The sequence below is a fragment of the Hoplias malabaricus genome, chromosome Y (assembly GCF_029633855.1).
Source record: "Hoplias malabaricus isolate fHopMal1 chromosome Y, fHopMal1.hap1, whole genome shotgun sequence".
In the NCBI taxonomy this organism is placed as follows: domain Eukaryota; kingdom Metazoa; phylum Chordata; class Actinopteri; order Characiformes; family Erythrinidae; genus Hoplias; species Hoplias malabaricus.
Window position 1 is genome coordinate 16,841,618 of NC_089820.1, and position 13,122 is coordinate 16,854,739.

General features: G+C 39.1%; 1 protein-coding gene across 4 annotated transcripts in view; it reads right to left on the bottom strand.

The window, feature by feature from the left end:
* The window catches only part of LOC136679461 (uncharacterized protein KIAA0825-like), a 121,917-nt gene that overhangs the window by 99,454 nt on the left and 9,341 nt on the right, over positions 1-13,122 (bottom strand). For all 4 annotated transcript variants that reach the window (XM_066657987.1, XM_066657988.1, XM_066657985.1 and 1 more), the window contains exons 3-4: positions 6,427-6,595; positions 4,644-5,316 (exon numbers count right to left, since the gene is read on the bottom strand). In XM_066657987.1, coding sequence (XP_066514084.1) covers positions 4,644-5,316; positions 6,427-6,595 — 842 coding nt within the window. The remainder of the gene's footprint in view (positions 1-4,643; positions 5,317-6,426; positions 6,596-13,122) is intronic.

The following is a 13,122-nucleotide window of genomic DNA, read 5'->3' on the forward strand; positions in this document are numbered from 1 at the left end:
TCTTCAGTAAAGGCATATCAACTTCAGGATGTGGCCAGTAAACAGTCAAGATCTCAATCAGATTTAAAAACTGAAAATCCTAAAAATAATAAAATAAATATTTAAATAAATCATGCCAGGTCATGAAAAAGATCCCATTCCACAAAGCTAACCAGTCAACCACTCTTAGAGAAAGCTGGAGCTAGTTTGATATAGAATATTGTTTTTTATTAGTGAAATCCGTTAGCAACAACTTCAGTGGATTGGCTATGTGATGCTCCAAACTGAAAATCCAAAAATAATTACAGAATACACTAAGAAATAGAAAAATGTGTTCAGTTTAAGTCCCCTGCCAGCACTTCCAAATTTGCCTGAGTTTGTTTTTAAAGTATTATTTCATTAGTTTGATAAATGTGTGACAAAGCCAGAATCTTCCGTCCTAAATCATTTTCTTTGGTGCGTCTTATCCATGATTTGTTTATTTGCTAAATAACAAAAAAAATAAAAGTGAACATCCCTGTGGAGATTCAAATATTTTTTGGAATTTGTCTCTTTGGAATTGAAGTGTGATCTTTCACTGCACTTTTTTTTCTCCAATGGAAAACAAAAGACGCCAAACTGAAAGTATACTGCTCCCTTTGCCTGCTTAAATAAAAACCAGAATAAAAAGTAGAGGGCTCTCCATTCATTATCCACTACATACAACCCTGGGCCTGATATAAATCCAACCACCTCGCCCCCTCCCAACACACACCTCTCATGAAGCAAGACCCACTCATTTTAGACAATCTAAAACACACAGAGACAGCTACTTGGAGATAGGCCCGTGTTGCACTTGTAAAAAAAGAAAAAAAATCTCCAAGTGCCATAATTATGTGAGTGCGTGCACCATCACGGCACATATGACAGTGTGTGTGAATGTGGAGAGCGAAACAATTTACTGAAGTGTGACTTTATTAAATATTAACAGACATTGTACAAGGGCATGTGAGGGATTGCAGCAGCATAAGCAATATCTGCTGTAGTGAGGGGCTATTAGAGAGAAATGTTTGCAGTATGCTTTCATAATAAGTGCTGGAATGATGAGTGCGTTGTGGCACTAAAGAAATGTGCAACACATAAATGCAACCTGTACTCTACATTCAAGCTCCCTAGAAGATTACGCAATGGTTAAAATAAACAGTGCATTTCAGCTCATCTGTAAATAAATAAATTTAACAAAAATCCATTTTTAAAATATTTACAATCACAACTAATGTATTTGATTAGTCAAGGTATTTGTTTTTCATTTTACGCAGGAGCTATTGACAGGGCCTGGCATTACTGTAGGTGACAAGTCACGAAACTCTACACCAAATTCATTAGCGTAACATACATTTCATGCCTAAAACATTTTTCAAAATACAGACATGAAAAGCTTCATATTCGCTGCTATGAGGGGTAGCTGATATGCATATGTCACGAGTAATAAAAGCTGCCTTTTCAGATAAGCTAATGGGCTAACACTAAAGCTAATAAGTGTAGTGCTGGATGCTGAGGACTCCTCATTTTCTGCATGAGATCTTTTCACCCAAGTGAATAATGTGTTAACACATCAGTTACTCTGAGCATGTGAGCATTTTCTTCCAGCAAGAAAATGTTTAGTGTTTCTGGACATCACAAACATTAGACAGCCAAGTTAGCAGATACACTATGACAGTATTTGTGGTCTACTTACACTGCACCTGACAATATATAACCTGCAGAACTAGTAAATTTGCAAATACAAAAAAGGATAGATCTCTATTTCGTCAAAGGTAAGATGCATATGTGCCACACACACGTTTTTCTATTTTTCACCAACAGTCATGTCCCCTACAAATGCACTGAGGTGTGGTTGTAGGGCTTTAAAGTGTCTCATTGTTCCGGATCAGTCAACTTGTGCGTCAGACTCAGGAGCCAGGTCTGGAAAGAGAGATGAGAAAGAGAAAGAAAAAAAAAAGAAAAAAGCATGGGTAGATAGGTACAAAGGCCTCTGCCTCCCACATCTGGTGATAGAAGGAGGGAACAACAACAGTTCCTCCCTCTCAGACAGAGGGGTTAAAAGAAGCTGCCATTTCGCCGCATGAAAACCTGTTAAATGCTTCAGTGCTTTGACAGCATGCCATGGCAGGAAGTCCTGCGCTCCCCTGAGACCCTGCAGCTTCTCTCTCCGTCATGCTTCTGCTCGCAGAATATGCAGAATGAATAAAGGCAAGCTCAGTGATAACGCATATACATACTATAATGAGGCAAATTTGAAAGGTTTCAATCAGTGTTTATGTGACTGTCACTATTTATTGAATAATCTACTAGGTGTCATTGAACAGATGAGAATTGCTCCACTCATAGTGACAGTAATCCATATGAAAACTAATAAACAGCTGCATTGTTATACTAAGTTGCTAGATTATACTTATACATAAATATTAAATTAAATGTAAATAATAGAAGTTTTAAGGACAACCCAGTGTTTATATGTTATTCTCCTCACATTCAATGTTTAGAAAATATAAAAGATAGAGTTGATTCTGAATAGGGCTGGGCAATTAATCGGAAATTAATCAAAACAGACATTCAGAACTTCTAATCAGCATAATCTTGTCTATATCAATTATATCGATTATTATTATTATTGTGTTACATCCCCACTGTGTTCAGGTACTGTGCCTTTAAAACCACGCTGCCTAGCTGTAGTCACGTGATTCTGTCCCTGTCTGCCACATGGAAGCAACCTAACTCAGAGGCCGACCAAGCAATTTGAGAAACAAGCTCCCAGCAACATTAGAAAAATATCCCATATTTAATACTGGAGCATATTTACAGTACATCACTGAGGGTCAAAAATACAAAAACAAAATAATCGTTCATTAATCGTAATTAATCGTGTTAAAATGTACATTTAATCGTGTTATTGATTTGTGCTCTTATCGCCCAGCACTAATTCTGATTAAAACCAAAACATATAAACAATACTCTTCCTTACATACAAACACCTACACACACAGTCTACTATCTTTTAGATGTCTTTCACATTCCTTTAACCCCAGGCTTCAAAGACAAGTTACAATGAGATGATCTCCAGTCACTGAGTAGGTAAATGACTGTGAAAAGCACTCATTAAAAATTTCTAATAGCACAGTAATAATTTTAATCATTGAACAGGGCCTGCAGGCACCTGGCACAATGCAGCATGTACATTTAGTGAAATCCTGAGCAGCTACAGCCTGCAAAACAGTCTTCTGCTGCTATTACATGCTCACAGTGTCCACATTAACAGGTGCTCTGCCTCAGGTGCTTCATTTTAAGGACTGCTGGATGCTCTGCATGTGTGAAGCCTGCCGTGTTACACCATGTTATACCATCAAATAGTTCCACAGAAGCCAAGGCCAATTATCCAGCCCCCAGCACACACCCCAGCCTCCCTCAGTCTGCTTTTATAGTCAGAGAAGAGTGCTGAGAAGGTTTAAGATTTGCTTTAACTAAGATGGATGGATTATGTAAAGAAAACCTACTACAGCTTTCTGGAGATCTGTATCTTCTGAAAAAAACTAGCAAAATCTAAAAGCTATTTATTAAGACTTTAGGTTAAATAAATTATACCTACACTTTTATAGACAGTAGTATTTGGGCTTTTTAAAGCTCAACTGCATTGTTATATAAGATTGCTATTCTGCCCAAGAATATTCTGAAATAAAATAAGTATTTTTTTAACCCAATTTTTAAAGCACATACTTCAAACTAGCATCATGAGAATTTGAACTGGCCTTAACAATAGCATCATATGGATATTGGTACAACCCACTTCAAGTGTGTTAGTTTAATAGGTTGGATTAGATGCTTTCTTATTAGGTTCTTGGCAAGCAGGTATAAAACTAGGAAATAACGTCAATAGTTATGAAATATTTAAACCTAACCATTATAAAGCACTTTTTGTGTATTTGTACATTTCGGGTTGTATCTGGAGTGCCTACCCACCCACAAACTGTGAAACAAATAAATCCAGTCAGATATTTATTTATTTATTTAGTGGGTTGCCTATGTCACAAAACAAAGGCCTCAACAAGATGCTCTGATTAAGAACCGGACAGCCCCCTCATTATCGCTGAACAAACTATATGGCCAAAAAGAGAATGGAGAATGAGGAGAACTAAGCTAAAACAGCAAAAAGAAAATAAATAAATAAATAAATTACTCATTTACTCATTGCTGCGATCTTAATGGTGGGTTTGAAGGGGGATGGTGGGGGCGGCATGTGAGCAGTAGGTCATTATCTTTTGAAAGAACAGGTGTTTAAAATTGACTAGTCATATTTTGACCAAAGCATGTCACAGACTTTTTTTTTTATAAACAACCCAGAATTGTGTTAAATTGTAGAAAAGTCTCAAACATCTAGCACTGGCATATGTCAAGTTCTTTTAAATAAATCTCCCCTGTTTTTAGAGAACCAAAATTGATACTTCTTTGGCATTACTACAAAGAATCCTTTATAACAGTTATATTTTTATCAAAGTCAAAGAAGCACTCTGGGTTGAGGCTTTGGCATTACTAGTGTTTTATTTAATTGAGTATTATATTTATGTAGTTGTCATAATTCCAGTATTGTTATTTTCACAAACTCAAGCTAAATGGAGAAACACACTCACCTACTGCAGACTTCTTGTTGGCACTCTTCCCTGTTTTCCTTCCATGTACTGTGTTGTCCTTCATTGCAGCCTCCATCTCTCTCTCCATAGAGGAGCTCAGCTCCTGTGTCAGTGTGCTGAGGTAGGCCTGGTTGAGGAAGGCCAGGATGGTGTGTGGCTCAGCTATTCCATTCAGAATGTGGATCTCCTCATTGAGCATTCGACAGAAGGAAGGACCGACGGCCTGAAAGCCCTCAGCCAGTCTGTGGAAGCCCCTCTCTCCACCTGGGCTGCACGTCTGAGTGCTCCGGAGTAGACCCAGAACCATTCTGCTTTGGAGGGCCTGGTACTTTGCCAGAACTTCTGCCTCTGGGTACAAGAAGAAGAGCTTCTGAAGGATGAGGATCCTTTGAGGAACTCTTGAATGAAGGACTGGGCCAGACTGGTCAGGTTCCTCCATGGGCTGAAGCTGGTCCAATAAGTGGCGTCGCAGCAGGAACCGGATATCATCCCACGTCTCCTGGACTTCCAGAGCAAGGTCATCTTGTATAGAGAAGACTGGAGGGACAAAAGTGTGTCCTGGCTCAGATAATGGTCCGGAACAAGGGAAGGCCACACCAGACTGAGATGAGATATTTATCAGCAGTTCCAAAATAGAATCATCAAAAGCCTCCTCTGTCTTCAGCAAGTGATGCTATTAAAAAAAGTTTAAGGAGTAGAGAGGAAAGTCATAGTTCTATGGATTGCAGAACACATGAGGTTCTTCACATACTGATGTAGTTCATTTACTATGTATCTGCATAAGCAAGTTTGGCAATAAAGTTTAGACAGTATTTTGTGGAACTAATGCAGCTGAAGATGAATGTATGGCATTGTATTAAAATGCTAGTCCTCAGCTATTTTAAATAAATACCTACAAGTTAAAATGTATGAGGTACACACACTAACTTTCTACAGTCCCTGTATGTTTTATCAGCTCCTCTTCTCATACAGATGTTCTCTGTAGTTCTTCAAGTACAAACAGTAGTCCATTCATTGCTCTGTATTCTTTCTTAACACCTTTCACTCTGTTCTTCAATGGTCAGGGTCCTCACGTGGCTAACAAAGAGCAGCTATGACGGGTAGTGGATCATTCTCAGTGCTGCAGTGACAATGACATGGTGGTAGAGTTGTTGTAGAGGTGCTGGTGGAGTTCTTAAACATCATGCAACTCACTGGCCACTCTAATAGGCACACACACCTGGTCAGTAGTTGGTGTGTCAGAGAGAGCAGCTCATCTGTTGCTGCAGTTTGTGTTGGTCATCCTCTAGTCCTTTATCAATGGACACAAGACACTGCAGAAAGGAATTTGTTGGCTGGATATTTGTTGATGGGCTATTCTCACTCCACAGCAGAGACACTGAGGTGTTTAGAAACTCCAGCATCACCATGACACATCACCAAGTCAGTGTAGATGCAGTGAGAATGACACAACACTGGCATTGAAAGACAAGGTAAAAGGGAGCTTGTAATTATGCAAAACAATTGATGGACTAGGCCAACCTCAAACCTTTTGCCAATAAATAAATAAATAAATAAACCCAAACTTTTTGGCATTCATGTTTAAAGCTGATCATTTCAATGAACAATTCTAACAGATACATTACCCTATTACTTTCACTAGTATTAATGGTATAATAATAACAACAATAAGAAAGATACTATACAACTATGTTTGGTTTCTAGTTAATATTTAAACATTAGTATAATTTAGAGAAGGAAATAAAATCTCACTTCCTATACTACTATAATAATGAGATGTTACCAGAGCTTTTAGGAAGTCCAGCAGCTCTTGGTGTCCAGTAGAAATGGGTTTTAGTGAACTCAGATTACGATGACTGAACCACTGCAGGCATTCTGTTGGACTTGAAACTCTCTCTCCGACCCAGGTCTCTCCGATTTTACTCTGGAGCTCACGCAGGTTCTGTTCAATACTACACACCCACACACACACACACACACACACACACACACACACACACAATAACTTTAAATTCAATCCTGACATAAAGCCCCCTTTTTTCAACACACAGACATGATTGTGTCTCATCAGTGAACACAGACATCAATATATCTACAGTCTGGTGTGTGTGTGTGGGGCAGGGAGTGTTCAGAAGAGTCTGATCCAGACTCACAAAAATGGCACATCTCTTTAATCAACTCAACACAAAAAGAACTTAGCGATAAGTACACAGCCTCAGCATTTCTGTCTGTTCTATATAAGATAAATTGGACGTGAAATTTTCCAAATCTCTCTCTCTCTCACACACACACACATACTCACATTATAATGCATGGCTTGTCTATGTAAGAGCTAGCCTGACTCGAGGCCTATAAACGGCCTGCTGTAAACACTGCACTATACACAAGGCCAGATGCCATCCAACGGCAACACATTAAATACCATTTCAAAGTGACGCATTTTTATTTCTTAACAAAACATATCACACATAAAGTGCTGTTAATTTTAACGATGTGCGCCCACATTAAGCCGAGGGAACGACGTGCATGTGTTGTGTCAGTGGGCCTCTTCCCCTGCCTTTATTTTCTGCTGCGAGGCAGGATTGCCAACAGGAACCTAGCAAATGTGTCTCATTTCGCTGTAAAGAGGAAATATGCATGGGGATGGGACATGACGGTGGGGACAGACTGTGCTGGAGCAGTACTTCTTCCTGTTTCTGAGCTTTTAATGAATGGCCCAGAGCTCCCTGTAAAAATCACTCCAGCTAATAGCCAACATAAACAGGCTGTTTTACCAGCTGAAGATGCTGCTTGAAAATTTGCACACAAAACAAAACTACTGCTCTTTGTTGTGATTTTTTTAATCTATTTTAAATCTTGACTGAGAGTTACATGAAGACCATGTTATCCTCATTGTAATAAATGATATTATGTACTTTTAGAAGCACATCATGTATCCTAGGGACAAGTAACTGTACAAAACTGTGCAGTTACTAATAGCTCTTTGGATGCCTGCCCCTTACAATATCATCTCATCTCCATTTATTATTATTTATTTATATATTTTTGGACCGGTTATTTTCCAGTTATTTATTTGACACTTATATCCCTCCTTTATTGCATTTGAATGGTGCAATGAATACAATGCACTCACTGTACTTAATCAGAGGTTTTCTTTAATTTAAATGAGTTACTGCTTTTTATCGTGATTTCTCTCCATTTTGACAAATTTAAATATTCTAAAACATATCACATATGCAAAGGTACAAGTTTTACATCAGCATTGTCCAGTATATAGATTAAATGTAAACATGACAAAGCTTTTATTTCAAAAGAAGAAGGTAGAATTTAATCAAAGTCATCTATTTAAAGCATTAAAACAAGAAACAAGTCCATTTACTGTTTGTCATAAAGCAGGATTTGTGCTCGGTGCTGAAGCTGTGTTAGAAACCACCGCAGGACTTTAGAATAACAGCCGGGTGGAAACGAGCATCCATCTGTGCCACCATGCAGCCCAACCGCTCCATAAACCACACACTCACACAAGCCGCTATTACTGTCTGTTTTATACACACACACACACGCAGTTGGAAATGGACAACAAGCAATGTCCTGTCAGAAACACACATGTTCTGACCAACCAGGAGGGTCAGTGTCACTCTGTGAGCAAAATTCCGAAGTCATCAGAAGTCCTACCCACACATCTACAGTATGAATGTAAAGTGGTTAATGGGATTAGGAGCTAAAACAGGACTTTGCAGGACTGTGTAGAATTCAGATGTAAGCCCAGAGGAGAAGGCATCTTACAAAAATGTTGTCAATAAAAATGATAAAGAAAAAATAAAGTTTACAAAATACATTCAACTTCAATTCCATTATTATTTTATACAGCTCTCCACAATTTGGTCACTGTCAATCTCCGCTGTTTTTCCCTGTCATACAATGCTGAGAGGTTGGAGGCTAGGACATGATTATTCCAAGACGTGAAGCCAATCGTTGCATCTTTTCAATCTGTTGCTAACACAGCTCCATTGGACAGTTACATCTTATGTTTTAAAATAAAATATTTACTCAAAAAAAGTAAGTGTTTAAATATTATTACAGCAAATGTTAAAATTTATTCAGCTGAATTGTCATATTTTCATAATTTATTTGTGAAGTTCTGTTAAAATAATAAGTTATGTAGTTATGCAAGCAAGGGTCTGAAGTAACAGTCTGCTCACAGTTCTTTGGATAATGATAATGCGTATAATAAGCAACTAGACACAAGTATATAAAGATGAACAGTACTTAAAATGTGAAGAAATAAACAGTATACGGTGAATTCCTTTTTTTATTTTATTTTTTTAAATGTCACTCTCCCCAATGCTGTTTTCTGGTTTGTTTTGTTGTTTTTTTCCCCCGTCTATCTGCCACTCTATGCGAGGATTTTCAGTTTGATTAAAGGTGTGTGTGACTGAGGTGAGAGGAAGTGTTAAAATCAGATCTGCCATGCTGCCCCAGCATCTGACCTCTACTACACAGAACGACTAACAACCTGCAGATCAGTCAGGTCTCTGGGATTAACAGGAGATAGAGATAGAGAGAGAGAGAGAGAGAGAGAGAGAGAGAGAGAGAGAGAGAGAGAGAACGATAGTCTGACAATACCTTTACAAAAACACATATAAAGTCCCTGATAGAGCCAGACATAAAAATTGAGCACTAACAAAAAGAAGCAGCAGCAGAGGGAGGAAAAGTCCAGAGCTAAACAAAAAGCAGAGAATGAAGGAGAGATGAGGGGAGGAAAGATTCCCTTAAGCCTCTCTCTTTCACTCTCAGAGTCCACATGTCAATCAAGCTCCCCAGAAACAGTTTTTCAGGGTAGACAACAGACCAGATGTAGGGGGGGGGAGAGAGAGAGAGAGAGAGAAAGAGAGAGAGATGATATGAGATGAGAGGAAAGGAGAGTATAGGACAGGACAGGAGCGGAGAGGAGAGGTGAAGTGAGGAGAGGAAAGAGGAAGAGAAGGGCGGGCAAAAGGATTGAGAGAGAATAAAAAAAATAGCAAAAAACAGACATAGAAATTGAAAATAGAGATCCATGAGACATTATAATAGAGACCAAAAAAAAAAGAGTCAATGAGAAAGGAAGGGACTATGAATAAAGTGAGAGAGAAAGAGAAAAGAAAGAATGAGAGAGAACCAAAAGAAAAAAGAAAAAGAGAAAGAAAATAAAGAAAACACAGAAAGGAAAGAAATTATAAGGCAATGAGAAAAGGGCTAAGAATCACGAGTGTTTTTCAGGGCAGACAACAGACCAGAGGGAGAGAGAGGGATAGAGGAAAGACTGAGAGAAAGAGAAAGAAAGAATGGGAAAGAACAGAAAGAAAAGGATAATGAGAAAATAAAAGAAGAATAAGAAAAGTAAAGGAGAGAAATGAGCCACAATGACAAAGAGAAAGAACTGGGCAAAGTATGTAGATAGAGGGAGAGAAAGAGGAAGAGAGAGTCCTTTATTAGGTATGATGGCGCGTTTCACAGCTCTCTACCTTACAGAAACCCAATCCTGCTGATTAGTCAGCACTTTGACGTTATCTTAAGTTCCTTGTCAAAATTAATTTAGTGTGGGTGGGCCGCGGGGCTGTTGCGCTCCAGGAGACAGCAAGAGGGAGAGGAAAGGGGGCCCGAGAAGGAAGAAGAGAGGGAGGGAAAGGAAGAGATCCCTTTCAAATAAGCCTCAGCTTCAGTGAGCAACTAGCCATGTGGTCAGGAAACAAATAGCCTATCTGAGCGCTTATCAAAGAGGCCCTTTTTTTCCACATTTTTTTTTCCATAGTGCCCAGGAGTGAAAAAAGTGCCGTGAAAGTGGATCCCGTCGACTCTGATCTGGCATACTTAGTATCCTCCAGCGCCAGGCCCGGCGGTTATTTGTCAGGACACACCGTCTGCATACACACACGCATACACACACACACACACACACACACACACACACATACACACTCAAACACATGCGCATGCAATGCCACAGCGCTGTGGCTATCTACTGGAAGTGTAACGGTACACTCTTGGCATCCAGTGGGCCAGCCCTGGCTGACACTTCATTAGCCCTCCCCCGACTGCCGGTGGCCTCCTCGTGCGTCCGATTTGATGAAGCCTAATGGATAACAGCGTTTCAATTTGGAAAAGCTAAGGCTGTTTGTCAGCCTATCTTAATCTCCTTCAATTAGGAGGCAAATCTCAGACATCCTAGTGCTGGGCTCGTGCCAGCCACAGTGACCCATAAATAGGTTAGGGCTCAGCATGAAAGTGGGTGGCATGGGGGGAATATTTCTTTAACCTTTAAAGGCAGAGGCAAAAAAGAAGCAGTTACAATATGCATAAAAATATCAATTTACACTGCTTTTAGCTTTGAAGCAAAAGGTAGATGCTCTTATCCAGGATGCGTAAGCCTCAAGTCTCAATGCCCAGTGCCAAGCATTACCTAGAGGGGTATAAAACAAGAGTTATAATTCCTTCAGTGAGCAGAGCTTAGCAATGCTTATGTGTTTATTTGAGCTCAAGGTGAGACTGAGCTACCTATCGACAACTAGGAAGCAACAAACTAATCCAAAAATGACCAACGCTTATACTTTAATATTTGGATGCAATGGATAACATAAGTATACTGCACTGCTCACTGATGTTCCTAGGATAGCAACCTTGATTCACAAATCAACATTGAAAACATCATTTAACTGGGTTTTTTTTTGCCCTTCCTGTGTTTTGAGGGGCAGAAATTGAATGAAAATGTTGAATAGAAAATCATTTTAGCCCTTTGCTGCTGGTTATATCTGACAATGGCAGTGTGGTCTCTCCATCTCTCTCTATCTTCCCCTGCTCAATTTCTCACTGTTTCTCTTTCATTCATTCCCTTTACTCCCTTTTTTTCATGCTGGATCTGTGGCTAGGTTAAGTGGATCAGGTAGCAGGTGTAGTGAACAACTCTGGCCCACCCTAGTGGAGGTCACTGAAAAAGGCCACTGCCATAGTCCACCTCTGTCCAACAGATCGGCTCGGATGAAGCCAAGGCTGAGTGACCACCAGAGGATGCGTGTCATTTCACTTCTTTTCTCTCTCCCTCTCCCTTCATTTTTTTCTCTTTTCCACAATTCCCCATTATCCAGGTTCTTTGTTCTTGTAATGGTTCTCCATTTCGCACATCTCTTCTTCAAGAACACAAAATAACCCTTTAATGCTTAGAGAGGCAGAGAGAAACCGCCCTGGCCTTGAGGGTAATAATCCTTGAATTACCCACCCAAGGGTTTTCGTTTCAAGATGTGGAATCTTCAATTATTACTCGGCCATTTGGAGCGGAGGGAGTGGGCCGGATGGACAGGGATGAGACAGTGGTGGTAATGGGAAGGGGAGTGAGGGGGGCTTTGTTCAGCCACAACACACTCAGTAGAGTGCCTGGCGAACCGTGTGTACCTTCTAAGCCACATAAAGGATAAAAGTAAGGCGTTGATAGATTTTCGGAACCATCCCACAATGGAGAAGGGCTGCCATCATAACTGGGAAAGAACAAGGAAAAGGAGGAGAGCAAGGAATAATGAAATAGGCAGGAAGAGGAACAGGGGCAGAGAGAGTGAGCTGCAAAAATATAAATGACGATGTTATTATGACGTTTCTGTAAAGTGGCCTTCGGTATAAGGAAAGTTATATAAATGATACTTGGAGTAAATAATATTATTATTTACACGTTACACACATTTACTCTTTAGAGAGTCATCAAATCAGTATTATTACAGACTGATTAAAAAAACACGCTCAATCAGTCTCCAGAGATAAAAAGTATAAATCATTTTCACATTCTGTAAAAAGTGGAAGGGGAAAGTGCCACCCCTCCACCCCAAGCCTATGTTAACGTATTAGCTAATATAAAATGATCATAAACTATGTATTTATCGTAAAACTAAGCATTACTACTACTCCTTGTTCTATTAACTTTCCACCAATCAGCATTCCACTCCTTCTTCCTTAGCATTTAACTTACTTGCTAACAGAATTATTCATAAAATATTCAGTGCAAAATAATACTGTACTAATTCAATCTACGCAAAGAAAGCATAAAAACAGTGGAAAAACTTACAGATATTTAACTCGATTTAAATTGGTTCGCTAATATAGTTTGTTCATAACTAGAGATTTCCAAAACAAGAGTTTTTGTTGTTGTTGTTGTTGTTTTTGCCTCCAGTCTCAATCCAAAAAATATATTATTGAATATCTTCAGATATTGAGTCTTGCTATGGTACTTGTGTTTTGTATTTTTAGATAATACTCTGGCATAATGAACACTTCTAGTACATTATAGTTATTAAAATCAGTGCACTGTTGGTGCTTGCCAACTAAATATCACTGAAGTGCATTAAGAAAAAAATGGCATTTTCACAAAATAAAGTAAACAAAATACATATTACAAGCATTTGTATAAATACATGAGTGCAATACTGCAGTAGTAAAACTAGATCACTCAAGGTGA